Below are 13,477 nucleotides of genomic sequence, written 5' to 3'. Positions count from 1 at the left end.
TTTTCCTTTCCTCAGGGCCTACTCTTTCAGCTAATAAGCTTGCTAATTGTTCATTCAGTCCACAGCAGATTAGAGGTGGTCAATTTGAGGCAGGGAAGAAGAGAATGCAGAAACAATGAGAGCACGAAGTACCCTTTGACACAAAGATATTCAAAAGAAAAACTCATCTGATTCTGGGGTGTTTAGTTGTGCCTCTAAGAATATCACAACGCAATAACTACATTAATAATATTTTAGAAAATCCTCTCCAAAAACTACGTAATAATACATTTCAGTACTAAAGGAAAAATGTCAATGAAGTAGAATATTGAATTACATTAAACAACACACTTCAAATGATACCAAAAATATTGTATTTCATTTAAATTTACTTCAGACATGACACTTCCACCTCAGACAAGTCAAAAGGTAAAAATTAAATAAATTTACACGACAGAGTTTTAAGGCTAAAACTCTGGTAAAAATATATATATCTACACACACACACATCACTCTAAAGAGGGGAAAAATCTTACTTTAGGGCCCTTGGAAGTAGAATAGTATTTCTATGCAGTTTACAACTTGAAATCATCAACTCAATGGCATAATACCCAAAGAGTTCGTGATAGTAACAAAGCTAAACATAAGTTTAGGTTTTTAAACACATTTTAATCTAAAGTTTTCTTTCCTTCAAATTTTTTTTCTTCTTTGACATTTTTGGACTGAATATTCTGCAATTCCCAATTCAACAAATCACCTCAAAGAATTTAATGTAAATTTAAGTAAATAAAAATAACTTACACTTCTTGTAATGTCTGAGACTCTAAGCTGATGTTCCAGTTAGACAACCGATTATGACTCAAATCCCTAAATGGGGGACAAAAGACCATTCTTAGGTTAATGTTGGAAAGCACACTTAAAGGAAAGAAAAAACAATGAAACTAAAACAGGAATCTAAAAGCACTATCAAACATGAATCTGAGCAGCACAGATTAAAAAGTGTTCACAAAGGATGAATTAAAAAATTCACCTAGATTTCAAAATAGCTTTTTCAGTTTTATTGAGGGCTTTCTAATTTTTGGTTTTACTCACAAGGAAATACATTCCTGTGGTTCAGTAATCAAGAAGTTACAAAAGGAGGTACAGTAAAAAGCCTCCCACATTTTTCTCCAGTCATTCAACTTTCCTCCCCAACATCAACAAGTGAATTTAATATCATTTCTTTTATAGCCTAAAACCAGAAAAAATTTATACAAATGGTGGAATAATTTACACATTATTTTGCCTCTTGCTTTTTTCACTTAACAATACATCTTGTAGATCATTTCAGTGATACGGTTTCTTCATCCCTTCCAGTGATTATATTATAGCTTTTTATTATACATACTTTTATATTATTCTACATACTTTTGAAAGAAATACACATTTTAAAGTAATAAAAATATACACTTCTAAAGTAGTATAAACGTCACATATGTATTACACTTTACCTATAGATAAACTTGAAGATGGACTGGATTTCACTAGTCAAGACAGCGAGTTTCTATTTTTTAGAATTGAGGGTGACCACATCCCTGATAGAGATGCAATCCTCCTTAAAAAATTTTTAAAAAAGGGAATCTAGCTTCAGAGAAGAGAAATTCATCTCACTCCAAGTTATCTTAATGGTGATGATAGTAGTGGCAGCAACAGCTAACATTTATAAAGTGCCACGCACTCTTCTATGCAGTTTATATGTATTAACTGTCTAAATCCATACAACCACCTTTTGAGGTAAATACTTTTACAATCCTCACTTTCCCAACACAGACACAGATGGAAAAATTAATAATGTGGCAATCCAAGGTCACACAGCTAATAAGTGAGGAAGTTGTAATCTTGCAATTCCATCTCACTTCTTGTATTCTTGAAATTCCATCTCACTTCAATCAGACACAGCAGAGATTTCACTGATATTTAGTCATGAGTCTAAATATTTAAATAGGCTTAAAAATTCACCTTGATGCTTTCTGGCATCTTTTCAAGGCTGAGATGGAATCCAGCCCACACAAGCTGTCTGCCCAAGAGATGTATTATACACTACAATATGGTTAGCAGTGGGGCACACTAGAGACACAGTACAGATCACTTTATCTCACTGCGCCACCATGGGCCGCTGACAGATGCATGCAGTTTGAACGATGTCTCTATCACAGCAGAACAATTTGTTCTCAGCTAGATGCCTGTCTGTGCATCTGTAAAACCTAGCCACTTTCATGTAAGAGCCTAATTTACACCATAATGTAATTAGGGCTAGATCCAACCATCACTTTTTCACATAGTTTTAAAGCCTCTTCCATAAAATCTATATTCTAAGATATGTGGCACCAGATATCAGCTCAAAGACACTCATGAATGGAGGGATGTGCTGGAAAATGTCAAGAAATAAAAATATGAATTCACTCCACATAAAAATCTTATATGCACTTTCTTTTACTTAATTTTGATTGGAGAGTAATTACGTCACAATATTGTGATGGTTTTCATCATGCTTCAGCCACAGGTATACACGTGCCCCCCACCCTGAACCCCTCTTCTGCCTCTCTCCCTACCCCCTCCCTCTGGGCTGTCCTAGAGCGCTGGCTTTGGGTTCCCTGCTTCACACATCAAACTTGCCCTGGTCGTCTATGTTATATATGATAATACACACGTTTCAATGCTATCGTCTCAAATCATCCCATCCCAGCCTTCTCCCACAGGGCCTGTTCTTTACGTCTGTGTGTCTCTTGCTGCCCTTATGCAGACACTTTCATCCAATTTACACGTGTTACTGAACAATAAACACAGCATTTCATATTTATACAAGCGAAAAGATATTTATTTACTGTGGTGCTTCAACTGAAGGAGAAATTCAACTGTTCTAATTTAAGTTAGATACTCCATATTCTGCTTCAAGGTGGCTGGTCTGGCAAACAGAGAGCTAACATCATCTGTATAGTAGGATACCATAGTATGATTTAATTCTATATCTCATGCTTTCTGGAAATTAGGGGTTTTTTCCTTTTACAGATTAAGGGCTTTCATTTTAATCAGTGCCTCTAATGCCTTTCCAAACCCTAACCTCCTTGACAGTATAACTTTTGGCTGTACGATCCCCTACCGTTCTCTCATGGATGTCAATGATGACCAGACAATCAGTTTTAAAGAAAACCATTATTAAAGAAATCTAAAGCAATCAAATGAAACTCAACTTATATATAGTATAAACCACTATGTATTCAGTATCAGTGAAAACTGTCCAGTGTCTTGACTGGAGTAAAGAATAATTTTCTCTGTATGTTTGAAGAACGTCTAAGGATTTTCAGTGGAATACAGAAGATACCTGAAAAAACTCTGGAGCCTCTCTACAGACTAATGCTGTCTTAAGAATATATGCCTCACAGAACCCCATATAATGAGGCTCTCTGGACTTTTCTGCCACAAATCCACATAGTACAGATTAAAAAATAGAGCAAACTGAAATTCGCTCCCCGAAGTAGTAGTATTATATGAAGCAACTAGTATAAATCATACATTGCTACTGCTAAGTCACGTCAGTCGTGTCCGACTCTGTGCGACCCCATAGACGGCAGCCCAACAGGCTCCCCCATCCCTGGGATTCTCCAGGCAAGAACACTGGAGTGCGTTGCCATTTCCCTCTCCAATGCATGAAAGGGAAAAGTGAAAGTGAAGTCTCCGCCTCTTAGCAACCCCATGGACTGTAGCCCACCAGGCTCCTCCGTCCATGGGATTCTCCAGGCAAGAGTACTGGAGTGGGGTGCCATAAATCGTATAAATCAAATAGCTGCTCTATCAAACTATCAGGTGTGTAACTACAATTATACGGATTGATCTGATCATCAGATATTTATGCAATAAGCATTTACCGAACCATATGCCAGGTACTGTGCAAGTGCTAAGGTTATAACCACTGTCAACTTTAGTTATCTTTTTGTCTTTTTCAAAAGCAGCATTCATAGTACTCTGTGGAATCATTTCACAAGAGTAAACACGAATTCAACATCAACTCAACTACTACCCTTCATGGAAAAGGTGTAAATTAACTTTTTTATATCTTAATTTCACTCTGGCATTTAATGTTACATGGGCATGTGAAGGGGCTTCCCAGGTGGCAATAGTGGCAAAGAACCTGCCTGCCAATGAGACATAAGTAGATGCAGGTTTGATCCCTGAGTTGGGAAGATCCCCTGGAGGAGAACGTGGTAACCATAACCATTCTCCAGCCTGGAGAATCCCATGGACAAAGGAGCCTAGTGGGCTACATAGTCTATGGGGTTGCAAAGGGTCGGACATGAGTGAAGCAACTTAGCACACCCACAGGCATATGGAGGTGTGTGTGCATGCACACACACGTACATACACACACACACACACACACACACACACACACACACTTGCTCTCCATAAGCTTGCCTTCCCTTTTTTTTTTTAAAGTACTCCAAAAAGTCCAAAGACAAATTTGAAGACTTCAAATATCAGATATAAAACCCTTGAGATTAACAATCTGAGTAATTTTGAAAATTAAGGTCTCACTGTCCTTGCCAATGGCCAGTCATTAATTTCGTTCAGTTCAGTAAACTAACGCTAGCTTGTTTCTCAAATGAAAGTCCTAAAATGGAGAACTGTCTTTCCAAGATTTGCCCCCTGAAGCATCCTTAAAATGCACTTAAATAGGTGAAGCAATTTAATGCCTCATAAACATGACCTAAAGAGTCTAGCTTTCTAACAGTCAATAATCTTTATTTTTTAACAGCACTAATATCTGAATATTTACTGATATGATATTTGGAGAAAAAAGACCTGAGCAAAGGCCTTAGCTCAGTGTGACACTCAGCTCTCACTCATGCTAATCTACTGGGATGCAGCTGTAATAAAAGATGAATTATTTAAGTTCTTGATATCATGTGGAGCCAGAGGTGCCATTAACGCAGCCATTTAGCATCATCAGGGTGTAAATAATTTATAGGATGTGCAGAGCGATCACAACAGTTTGAGGAGAATCAAGTCCTGCAAGCTAATTGCAAAGAAGTCCTGGAGCACTGGAGACACGGGAGTTTTCTTCTGTCCAGTCATATATGTACAGTTTTGAGCCATCATCAGTATCTTTTGTTTTTCAGAATATGTAGCACTAATAGTTCTGAACTGTGAACTTCAACAATAACAAAATTTCTGATAAAGGGGCTCTTTGCAAAAGTTATAAGATAGTAACAATATATATTAAGTCCAATAGTTTGGGTATGACAATGCTTTATGTATTTATTCAGTATAATTCACTTTTTTTCTGTAAATGGAAATCCCTGTTTTGCTAATTAGAGTGTATCCAGCATAATTTACTTTTAAAAATAATACTCAGGATTATCATTTTGGTCAATTATAGCACTATGATTTAACAGGCTGATGTTCAATCAGCCTTAAGGGCTCTTGGAGCACACTAAAGACAAAGACTCCTAAACAGCTCAAAATGCTGTCTGCTTTTAGGTTTACTTTTCCTTTACCACTAACGGCTGTACACAAAAGCTATCCCTTCTTGGAATTGTCAGTCTTCCTGTCTCTAACAGTACTACTTGCCTTTTTTTCTAATTTGTTGCTTCTTATCAACTATCATAGGCTAGAAAACCCAGTGCCTGTTACAACTGTCCGAAATAGGAGTAAATGAGAAAGATGTGTGTGAGAGTATGACAAGTTCCTTTACAAATAAGTGCTTCCTGGAAGCATTTTTGCTTTTTTGGTTGAACTGTCAATCCTAAATGAAATCAACCTTGAATATTCGTTGGAAGGATTGATGCTGAAGCTCCAATACTTTGGCCACCTGATGCGAACAGCGATTCATTCGAAAAGACCCTGATGCTGGGAAAGATTGAAGACAGGAGAAGAGGATGACAGAAGATGAGATGGTTGGATGGCATCATCACTGATTCAATGGACATGAACTCTGGTGAACTCTGGGAGATGGTGAAGGACAGGGAGGCCTAGGGTGCTGCAGTTCATGGGGTAGCAAAGAGACGGACACAACTTAGCAACCGGACAACAAAAGGCATGGCTGGAGATATTGGGCAAACATCTTTTAGTATAAATAAGATTGTATTATGGCATGAAACATAATGCTATTCCAAATTAAAGTTTCTATCCTTCATTTGCATTACTTATTTGCAATACACTGTGTAACACTTTTTATATGAATACAAAAAGTTGAAGGTGGTAGGAAAATGGGAGCATTAACTTCAAGAATAAGAGGCATATCTTTTCTTCCATTATCTTTCTCAGGGATCTTAATGACTGAAAATACTGCTTCATTGTGGGGACCAAACAACAAAACAAAAAATAAAAATTCTATAGTTACATTTAAGAATAGAGTTTCTGCATGCCCAGTCTTTGTACCTGGGGCAACTCATTTAACCTCTCTAAACTTGAGTCTTATCTACCATTAAATAAGGATACTATTAATAGTAACAACCTCAGTAGATGGCTCAGATGATTAAAAGAATACAGATAAAATGTTTAGAATACAGGTCAGTGTGTAAACAGTAGGTAATTACACAACTGTTGTTCACTCAGTTGTATCCGATTCTTTGTGACCCCGTGAACTGCAGCATGCCAGGCTTCCCTGTCCATCACTATCTCCTGGAGCTTGCTCAAACTCATGTCCATTGAGTTGAGAATACCATCCAACCATCTCGACATCTGTCGTCCCCTTCTCCTGCCTTCAGTCTTTCCCAGCACAAAAGTTTTTTCAAGTGAGTTAGCTCTTTGCATCAGGTGGCCAAAGGATTGGAGCTTCAGCTTCAGCATCAATCCTTCTAATGACTATTCAGGGTTGATTTCCATTAGGATTGACTGGTATGACTTCCTAGCTGTCCAAGAGACTCCCAAGGGTTTTCCCCAGCACTACAGTTCAGAAGTCTCAATTCTTCAGCACTCAGCCTTCATTATGGCCCAACGCTCACATCCATACATGACTACTGGAACCACCACAGCTTTGACTGTATGGATCTTTGTAGGCAAAGTAATGTCTCTGCTTTTTAACATGCTGTCTAGGTTTGTCATAGCTTTTCTTTCAAGGAGCAAGCGTCTTTTAATTTCAGCTGCAGTCACAATCTGTAGTGATTTTGGAGTCCAAGAAAACTAGATTTGAAATAGAATGATGGTTCAACACTATCACCTCTTCAAAGTATTTTTTTTTCTATACAAAGGCATAATCCACTTCCCAAGGTAAAATCTTTTTTTTTTGGTCATGCCACAGAATGTGGGATCTTATTTCCCATCCCAGGCATAGAACCCTCTGCATTGGAAGCACAGAGTCTTAACCATTAGATCACCAAGGAAGTCTTGGGAAAATTTTAATTAACTGGAATGACTCCCCTAAATTAGTTTTTTAAAGTTAATAAACTATATATTGCTTCTGAATTCTAATTTCATGAGAAAAATGCGACTGATAAGGCAGTCCACCAAAGATTTGGTCAAATTATTGAGGTAAAAACCTACATCACAAGGGCTTCCCAGGTGGCTCAGTGGTAAAGAATCCACCTGCCAATGCAGGAGATGTGGGTTTGAGCCTTGGGTGGGGAAGATTCCCTGGAGGAGGAAATGGCAACCCATTCCAGTATTCTTGCCTGAAAAATTCCATAGACAGAGGAACCTGTCTAAAATTCCATAGACAGAGGAACCTTTTTAGACAGGCTAAAGAGTCCATGAGATTTCAGAGACTCAGACATGACTGAGCAAGAAACCTATATCACAAGATGTTTTAGAATAACCTAGTAATACTTCGAAGAATCCATTCTACATATACAGCCATATAATTACTAAGAGATACCTACCAGTAATGCTGAAGAAGCTGAAGCTGAACAGTTCTATGAACAACTACAAGACCTTCTAGAACTAACACCCAAAAAAGATGTCCTTTTCATTATAGGGGACTGGAATGCAGAAGTAGGAAGTCAAGAAACACCTGGAGTAACAGCCAAATTTGGCCTTGCAGTACAGAATGAAGCAAGGCAAAGGCTAATAGAGTTCTACCAAGAGAATGCACTGGTCATAGCAAACACCCTCTTCCAACAACACAAGAGAAGACTCTACACATGGACATCACCAGATGGTCAACACCGAAATCAAACTGATTATATTCTTTGCAGCCAAAGATGGAGAAGCTCTATACAGTCAGCAAAACCAAGACCAGGAGCTGATTATGGCTCAGATCATGACTCTTTTTGTCAAATTCAGACTGAAATTGAAGAAAGTGGGGAAAACCACCAGACCATTCAGGTATGACCTAAATGAAATCCCTTATGACCATACAGTGGAAGTGAGAAATAGATTTAAGGGACTAGATCTGATACAGTGCCTGATGAACTGTGGATGGAGGTTCATGACATTGTACAGGAGACAAGGATCAAGACCATCCCCAAGAAAAAGAAATGTAGAAAAGTAAAAGGGCTGTCTGAGGAGGCTTTACAAATAGCTGTGAAAACAAGGGAAGCGAAAAGAGAAAAGGAAAGAAATATCCGTTTGAATGCAGAGTTCCAAACAACAGCAAGGAGAGATAAGAAAACCTTCCTCATCGATAAGTGCAAAGACATAGAGGAAAACAATAGAATGGGAAAGACCAGAGATCTCTTCAAGAAAATCAGAGATACCAAGGGAACATTTCATGCAAAGATGGGCTCAATAAAGGACAAAAATGATAGGGACCTAACAGAAGCAGAAGATACTAAGAAGAGGTGGCAAGAATACACAGAACAACTGTACAAAAAAGATCTTCATGCCCAGATAATCACAATGGTGTGATCACTCGCCTAGAGCCAGACATCCTGGAATGTGAAGTCAAGTGGGCCTTAGGAAGCATCACTACGAACAAAGCTAGTGGAGGTAATGGAATACCAGTTGAGCTATTTCAAATCCTGGAAGATGATGCTGTGAAAGTGCTGCACTCAATATGCCAACAAATTTGCAAAACGCAGCAGTGGCCACAGGACTGGAAAAGGTCAGTTTTCATTCCAATCGCAAAGGCAATGCCAAAGAATGCTCAAATTACCACACAAATGCACTCATCTCACACGCTAGCAAAGTAATGCTTAAAATTCTCCAAGCCAGGCTTCAATAGTACTTGAACCGTGAACTCTATGATGTTCAAGCTGGTTTTAGAAAAGGCAGAGGAACCACAGATCAAATTGCCAACATCCGCTGGATCATGGAAAAAGCAAGAGTTCCAGAAAAACATCTGTTTCTGCTTTACTGACTATGCCAAAGCCTTTGACTGTGTGGATCACAACAAACTGTGGAAAATTCTGAAAGAGATGGGAATCCCAGACCACCTGACCTGCCTCTTGAGAAACCTGTATGCAGGTCAGGAAGCAACAGTTAGAACTGGACATGGAACAACAGACTGGTTCCAAATAGGAAAAGGAGTATGTCAAGGCTGTATATTGTCACCCTGCTTATTTAACTTCTATGCAGAGTACATCATGAGAAACGCTGGGCTGAAGGAAGCACAAGCTGGAACCAAGACTGCCGGGAGAAATATCAATAACCTCAGATATGCGGATGCCACCACCCTTATGGCAGAAAGTGAAGAAGAACTAAAGAGCCTCTTGATCAAAGTGAAACAAGAGAGTGAAAAAGTTGGCTTAAAGCTCAATATTCAGAAAACGAAGATCATGGCATCCGGTCCCATCACTTCATGGCAAATAGATGGGGAAACAGTGGCTGACTTTATTTTGGGGGGCTCCAAAATCACTGCAGATGGTGACTGCAGCCATGAAATTAAAAGATGCTTACTCCTTGGAAGAAAAGTTATGACCAACCTAGATAGCATATTGAAAAGCAGAGACATTACTTTGTCCACAAAGGTCTGTCTAGTCAAAGCTATGGTGTTTCTAGTAGTCATGTATGGATATGAGAGTTAGACTATAAAGAAAGCTGAGCACTGAAGAATTGATGCTTTTGAACTGTGGTGTTGGAGAAGACTCTTGAGAGTCCCTTGGACTGCAAGGAGATCCAACCTGTCCATCCTAAAGGAGATCAGCCCTGGGTGTTCTTTGGAAGGATTGATGTTGAAGCTGAAACTCCAATACTTTGGCCATCTGATGCAAAGAGCTAACTCATTTGAATAAGACCCTGATGCTGGGAAAGATTGAGGGCAGGAGGAGAAGGGGATGACAGAGGATGAGATGTTTGGATGGCATCACCAACTCAATGGACATGGGTTTGGGTGAACTCTGGGAGTTGGTGACGGACAGGGAGGCTTGGCGTGCTGCAGCTGATGGGGTCACAAAGAATCGGACACAACTGAACAACTGAACTGAACTGAACCAGGAAGTTACTATAATAGCAAAACCATAAAATAAAAAGAAATCTAAATGTCCATTAAAACATGATCAATTAAATAACTTATGAAAGTCCCATACAATGGAAATCTCTGCAGCCAGTAAAAAGAACAGCATCAGGAATACAGTCAATAATATTGTAATAACTTTATGGAGACAGATGGTTGTCACGACAGCAGACTTATCATGGTGATCACTTCATAACGTATGCAAGTGTCATATCATTATGCAGCACACCTGAAACTAACATAATACTGTATATATCAACTGTATATTTTAATTTAAAAAACAAAAGAATAAGAGATATTTATACATAGTACATAGAACACCATTGGGGAGGGTTGCTTAAAGCAAAGGGAGGACCTCCAGGAAGGTTCCACCAGGGGGCACCTCCTAGGACTGCTGCTGCCAAGGCCTCTGTCCCTGAGGCAGGCCACTGCTAACCCATGCCTCCACGGAAGACCGTACAACACCAGCAGGAGGAGAGGAGTGCACATCCTCCTACTCCGCCATCTTGAAGTCATGCCCCATGAAACCATTAAAGAGATATTGGCCCCTTGTGTTCAATGTGGCATTATCTAAAACAGCCAAGATGTGGAAACTAAGTGCTCACTGATGAATGGATAAAGGAAATGTAAGAATATATGTATATGTATGTGAATATATATATACACACATGTATCTGTATTTATATATTTATATATAATTGTTATATAATTATATATACTTATATATCTGTATTATAAACATACATATATAAATATTATTCAGCCACAAAAATAAAAGAATCCCTGTGATTTGTGCCCCCCAAAAAGGAAAAGCCATATATGTAAAACTTTGTGGAAGTACACCCAAGAAACAGTTAACAGTGAGCCAGCCTTACCACTTTTTATGCTCCTGTACTTTTTAAATAGTTTACCATAGGAAAGTATTATTTAAAAATAAACTCACACATAAAACCTATCTTTAGCCCAAGATATGACTGGGAAAGATTTTAATTGTTACTTCTCAAAGAGATTAGGAATCTCCTTCAGAATAATGTCCTAAATTGACGCAATGAGGTTAACTATGACACTGGACAAAGGAAAAAATAATAATCAGATGTTTTTTTGTATTTTTAATTAGTAACATACCTCAGAAAGAAAGTGTAAAGTACATATATACTAGACTTAGTTTTTGGACTGACTTATGAAACAGTGAATTGCACCTTATATCCCGGTGTCTGGCCCTCAAATTTCAAGCCAATGAACAGCTGAATTTTTAGTAAGCAGTACAAAACCATGGCATACTAATCCCATGCTTTTATTTTTATTGGATATTAACTGCTTTGCAATATTGTGTTTCTGCTGTACAACGAAGTGAACCAGCTATATGTATACATACATCCCCTCCCTCTTGGACCTCCCTCCCACCTCCCCTCACCCTACCTATCTACATCATTGCAGAGTAATTCCATGTTTTCAATTTTTTTTTTCCATTTACTCAATAAAATAAAAAATAATTCAGCAACAGCAGGACAAAGGCTGTTGCTTATATAAGAAAACATACAGAAAGGTAAGATACATTCCATCATCAGTTTCTGGATATCAACTGGGTTCACATCAGTGTATCAGACTATTTTATATTTGGACAGACTATATTTTATTATATTCAGTTCAGTTTAGTCACTCAGTAGCGTCCAACTCTTTGCAACCCCATAAAACACAGCACACCAGGCCTCCCTGTCCATCACCAACTCCTGGAGTTCACTCAAACTCATGTCCATCGAGTCGGTGATGCCATCCAGCCATTTCATCCTCTGTTGTCCCCTTCTCCTCCTGCCCCCAATCCCTCCCAACATCATGGTCTTTTCCAATGAGTCAACTCTTCGCATGAGGTGGCCAAAGTACTGGAGTTTCAGCTTCAGCATCAGTCTTTCCAATGAACACCCAGGACTGACCTCCTTTAGGATGGACTGGTTGGATCTTCCTGCAGTCCAAGGGACTCTCAAGAGTCTTCTCCAATATTACAGCTCAAAAGCATCAATTCTTCGGCACTCAGCTTTCTTCACAGTTTAACTCTCACATCCATACATGACCACTGGAAAAACCACAGCCTTGCCTAGACGGACCTTTGTTGGCAAAGTAATATCTCTGCTTTTCAATATGCTATCTAGGTTGGTCATAACTTTCCTCCTATATTAGGTTGGTGCAAACATAACTTTGTGGTTTCAGATGATGAATTTTAAATCAGTATAACTAGGCTCAAACAACATCTTTATTAATTAAAATAGGAATCACTGTCTTCAACATATTTTTGCCAACAAGAATTAAGTTTGTTTACTCCTGTAGCATAAAAATGCATGCTTTGCAATTCGACACACTCTTGAAAACATCCTGCTAGTTGTAGAAGCAAAAGGCTGTCAAGATACTTTACGAAGTGGTAGTCGGTTGGTGAGAGGTCAGGTGAGTATGATGGATGAGGCAAAACTTCATAGCCCAACTCATTCAACTTTTGAAGCACTGGTTGCGCAACTTGCAGCTGGGTGTTGTCACAGAGAACTGGGCCTTTTCTGTTGACCAGTGCCAGTTCCAGGCATTGCAGATTTCAGTGCATCTCATCGATCTGCTGAGCATACTTCTCAGATGTAAAGATTCTTTTTTTTTTTTTAATTTTATTTATTTATTTATTTTTAAAATTTTAAAATCTTTAATTCTTACATGCGTTCCCAAACATGAACCCCCCTCCCACCTAGATGTAAAGATTCTGCTGGGATTCAGAAAGCTGTAGTAGATCAGACTGGCACCAGTGACAATGACCTTTTTTTGGTACAAGTTTGGCTAAGTGCTTTGGAGTTTCTTCTCAGTCACAATCCAATCTTCTCATGCCACAATCCGATCAAGAAATGGTGCATTGTTGTTGTGTAGAATAAGATGACACTTCAAAATGACAACTTTTTCGATTTGCAGTCAGCTCCTGAGGCACCCACTTACTGAGCTTTTTCACCTTTCCAATTTGCTTCAAATGCCGAATGACTGTAGAATGGCTGATGCTGAGTTCTTCAACAACTTCTCATGTAGTTTTAAGAGAGTCAGCTTCAATGATCCTCTCAATTGGTCACTGTCAACTTCAGAGGGGCAGCCACTATGCTCCTCATC

At 38.8% G+C, this 13,477-nt stretch overlaps 1 protein-coding gene across 2 annotated transcripts in view; it reads right to left on the bottom strand.

Annotated features, from left to right (window-relative positions):
* The window catches only part of LRIG2 (leucine rich repeats and immunoglobulin like domains 2), a 64,088-nt gene that overhangs the window by 25,926 nt on the left and 24,685 nt on the right, over positions 1–13,477 (bottom strand). For both annotated transcript variants that reach the window (XM_018045929.1, XM_013962524.2), the window contains one exon: positions 781–846. Coding sequence is in view for 1 of the 2 variants with exons in the window: in XM_013962524.2 (XP_013817978.1) it covers positions 781–846 (66 nt within the window). In the remaining variant the exon portion in view is untranslated. The remainder of the gene's footprint in view (positions 1–780; positions 847–13,477) is intronic.

This window comes from Capra hircus, chromosome 3 (genome assembly GCF_001704415.2).
Source record: "Capra hircus breed San Clemente chromosome 3, ASM170441v1, whole genome shotgun sequence".
In the NCBI taxonomy this organism is placed as follows: Eukaryota; Metazoa; Chordata; class Mammalia; order Artiodactyla; family Bovidae; genus Capra; species Capra hircus.
The sequence above is the reverse complement of the archived record's forward strand: the minus strand, read 5'-3'. Positions and strand labels throughout refer to the sequence as shown.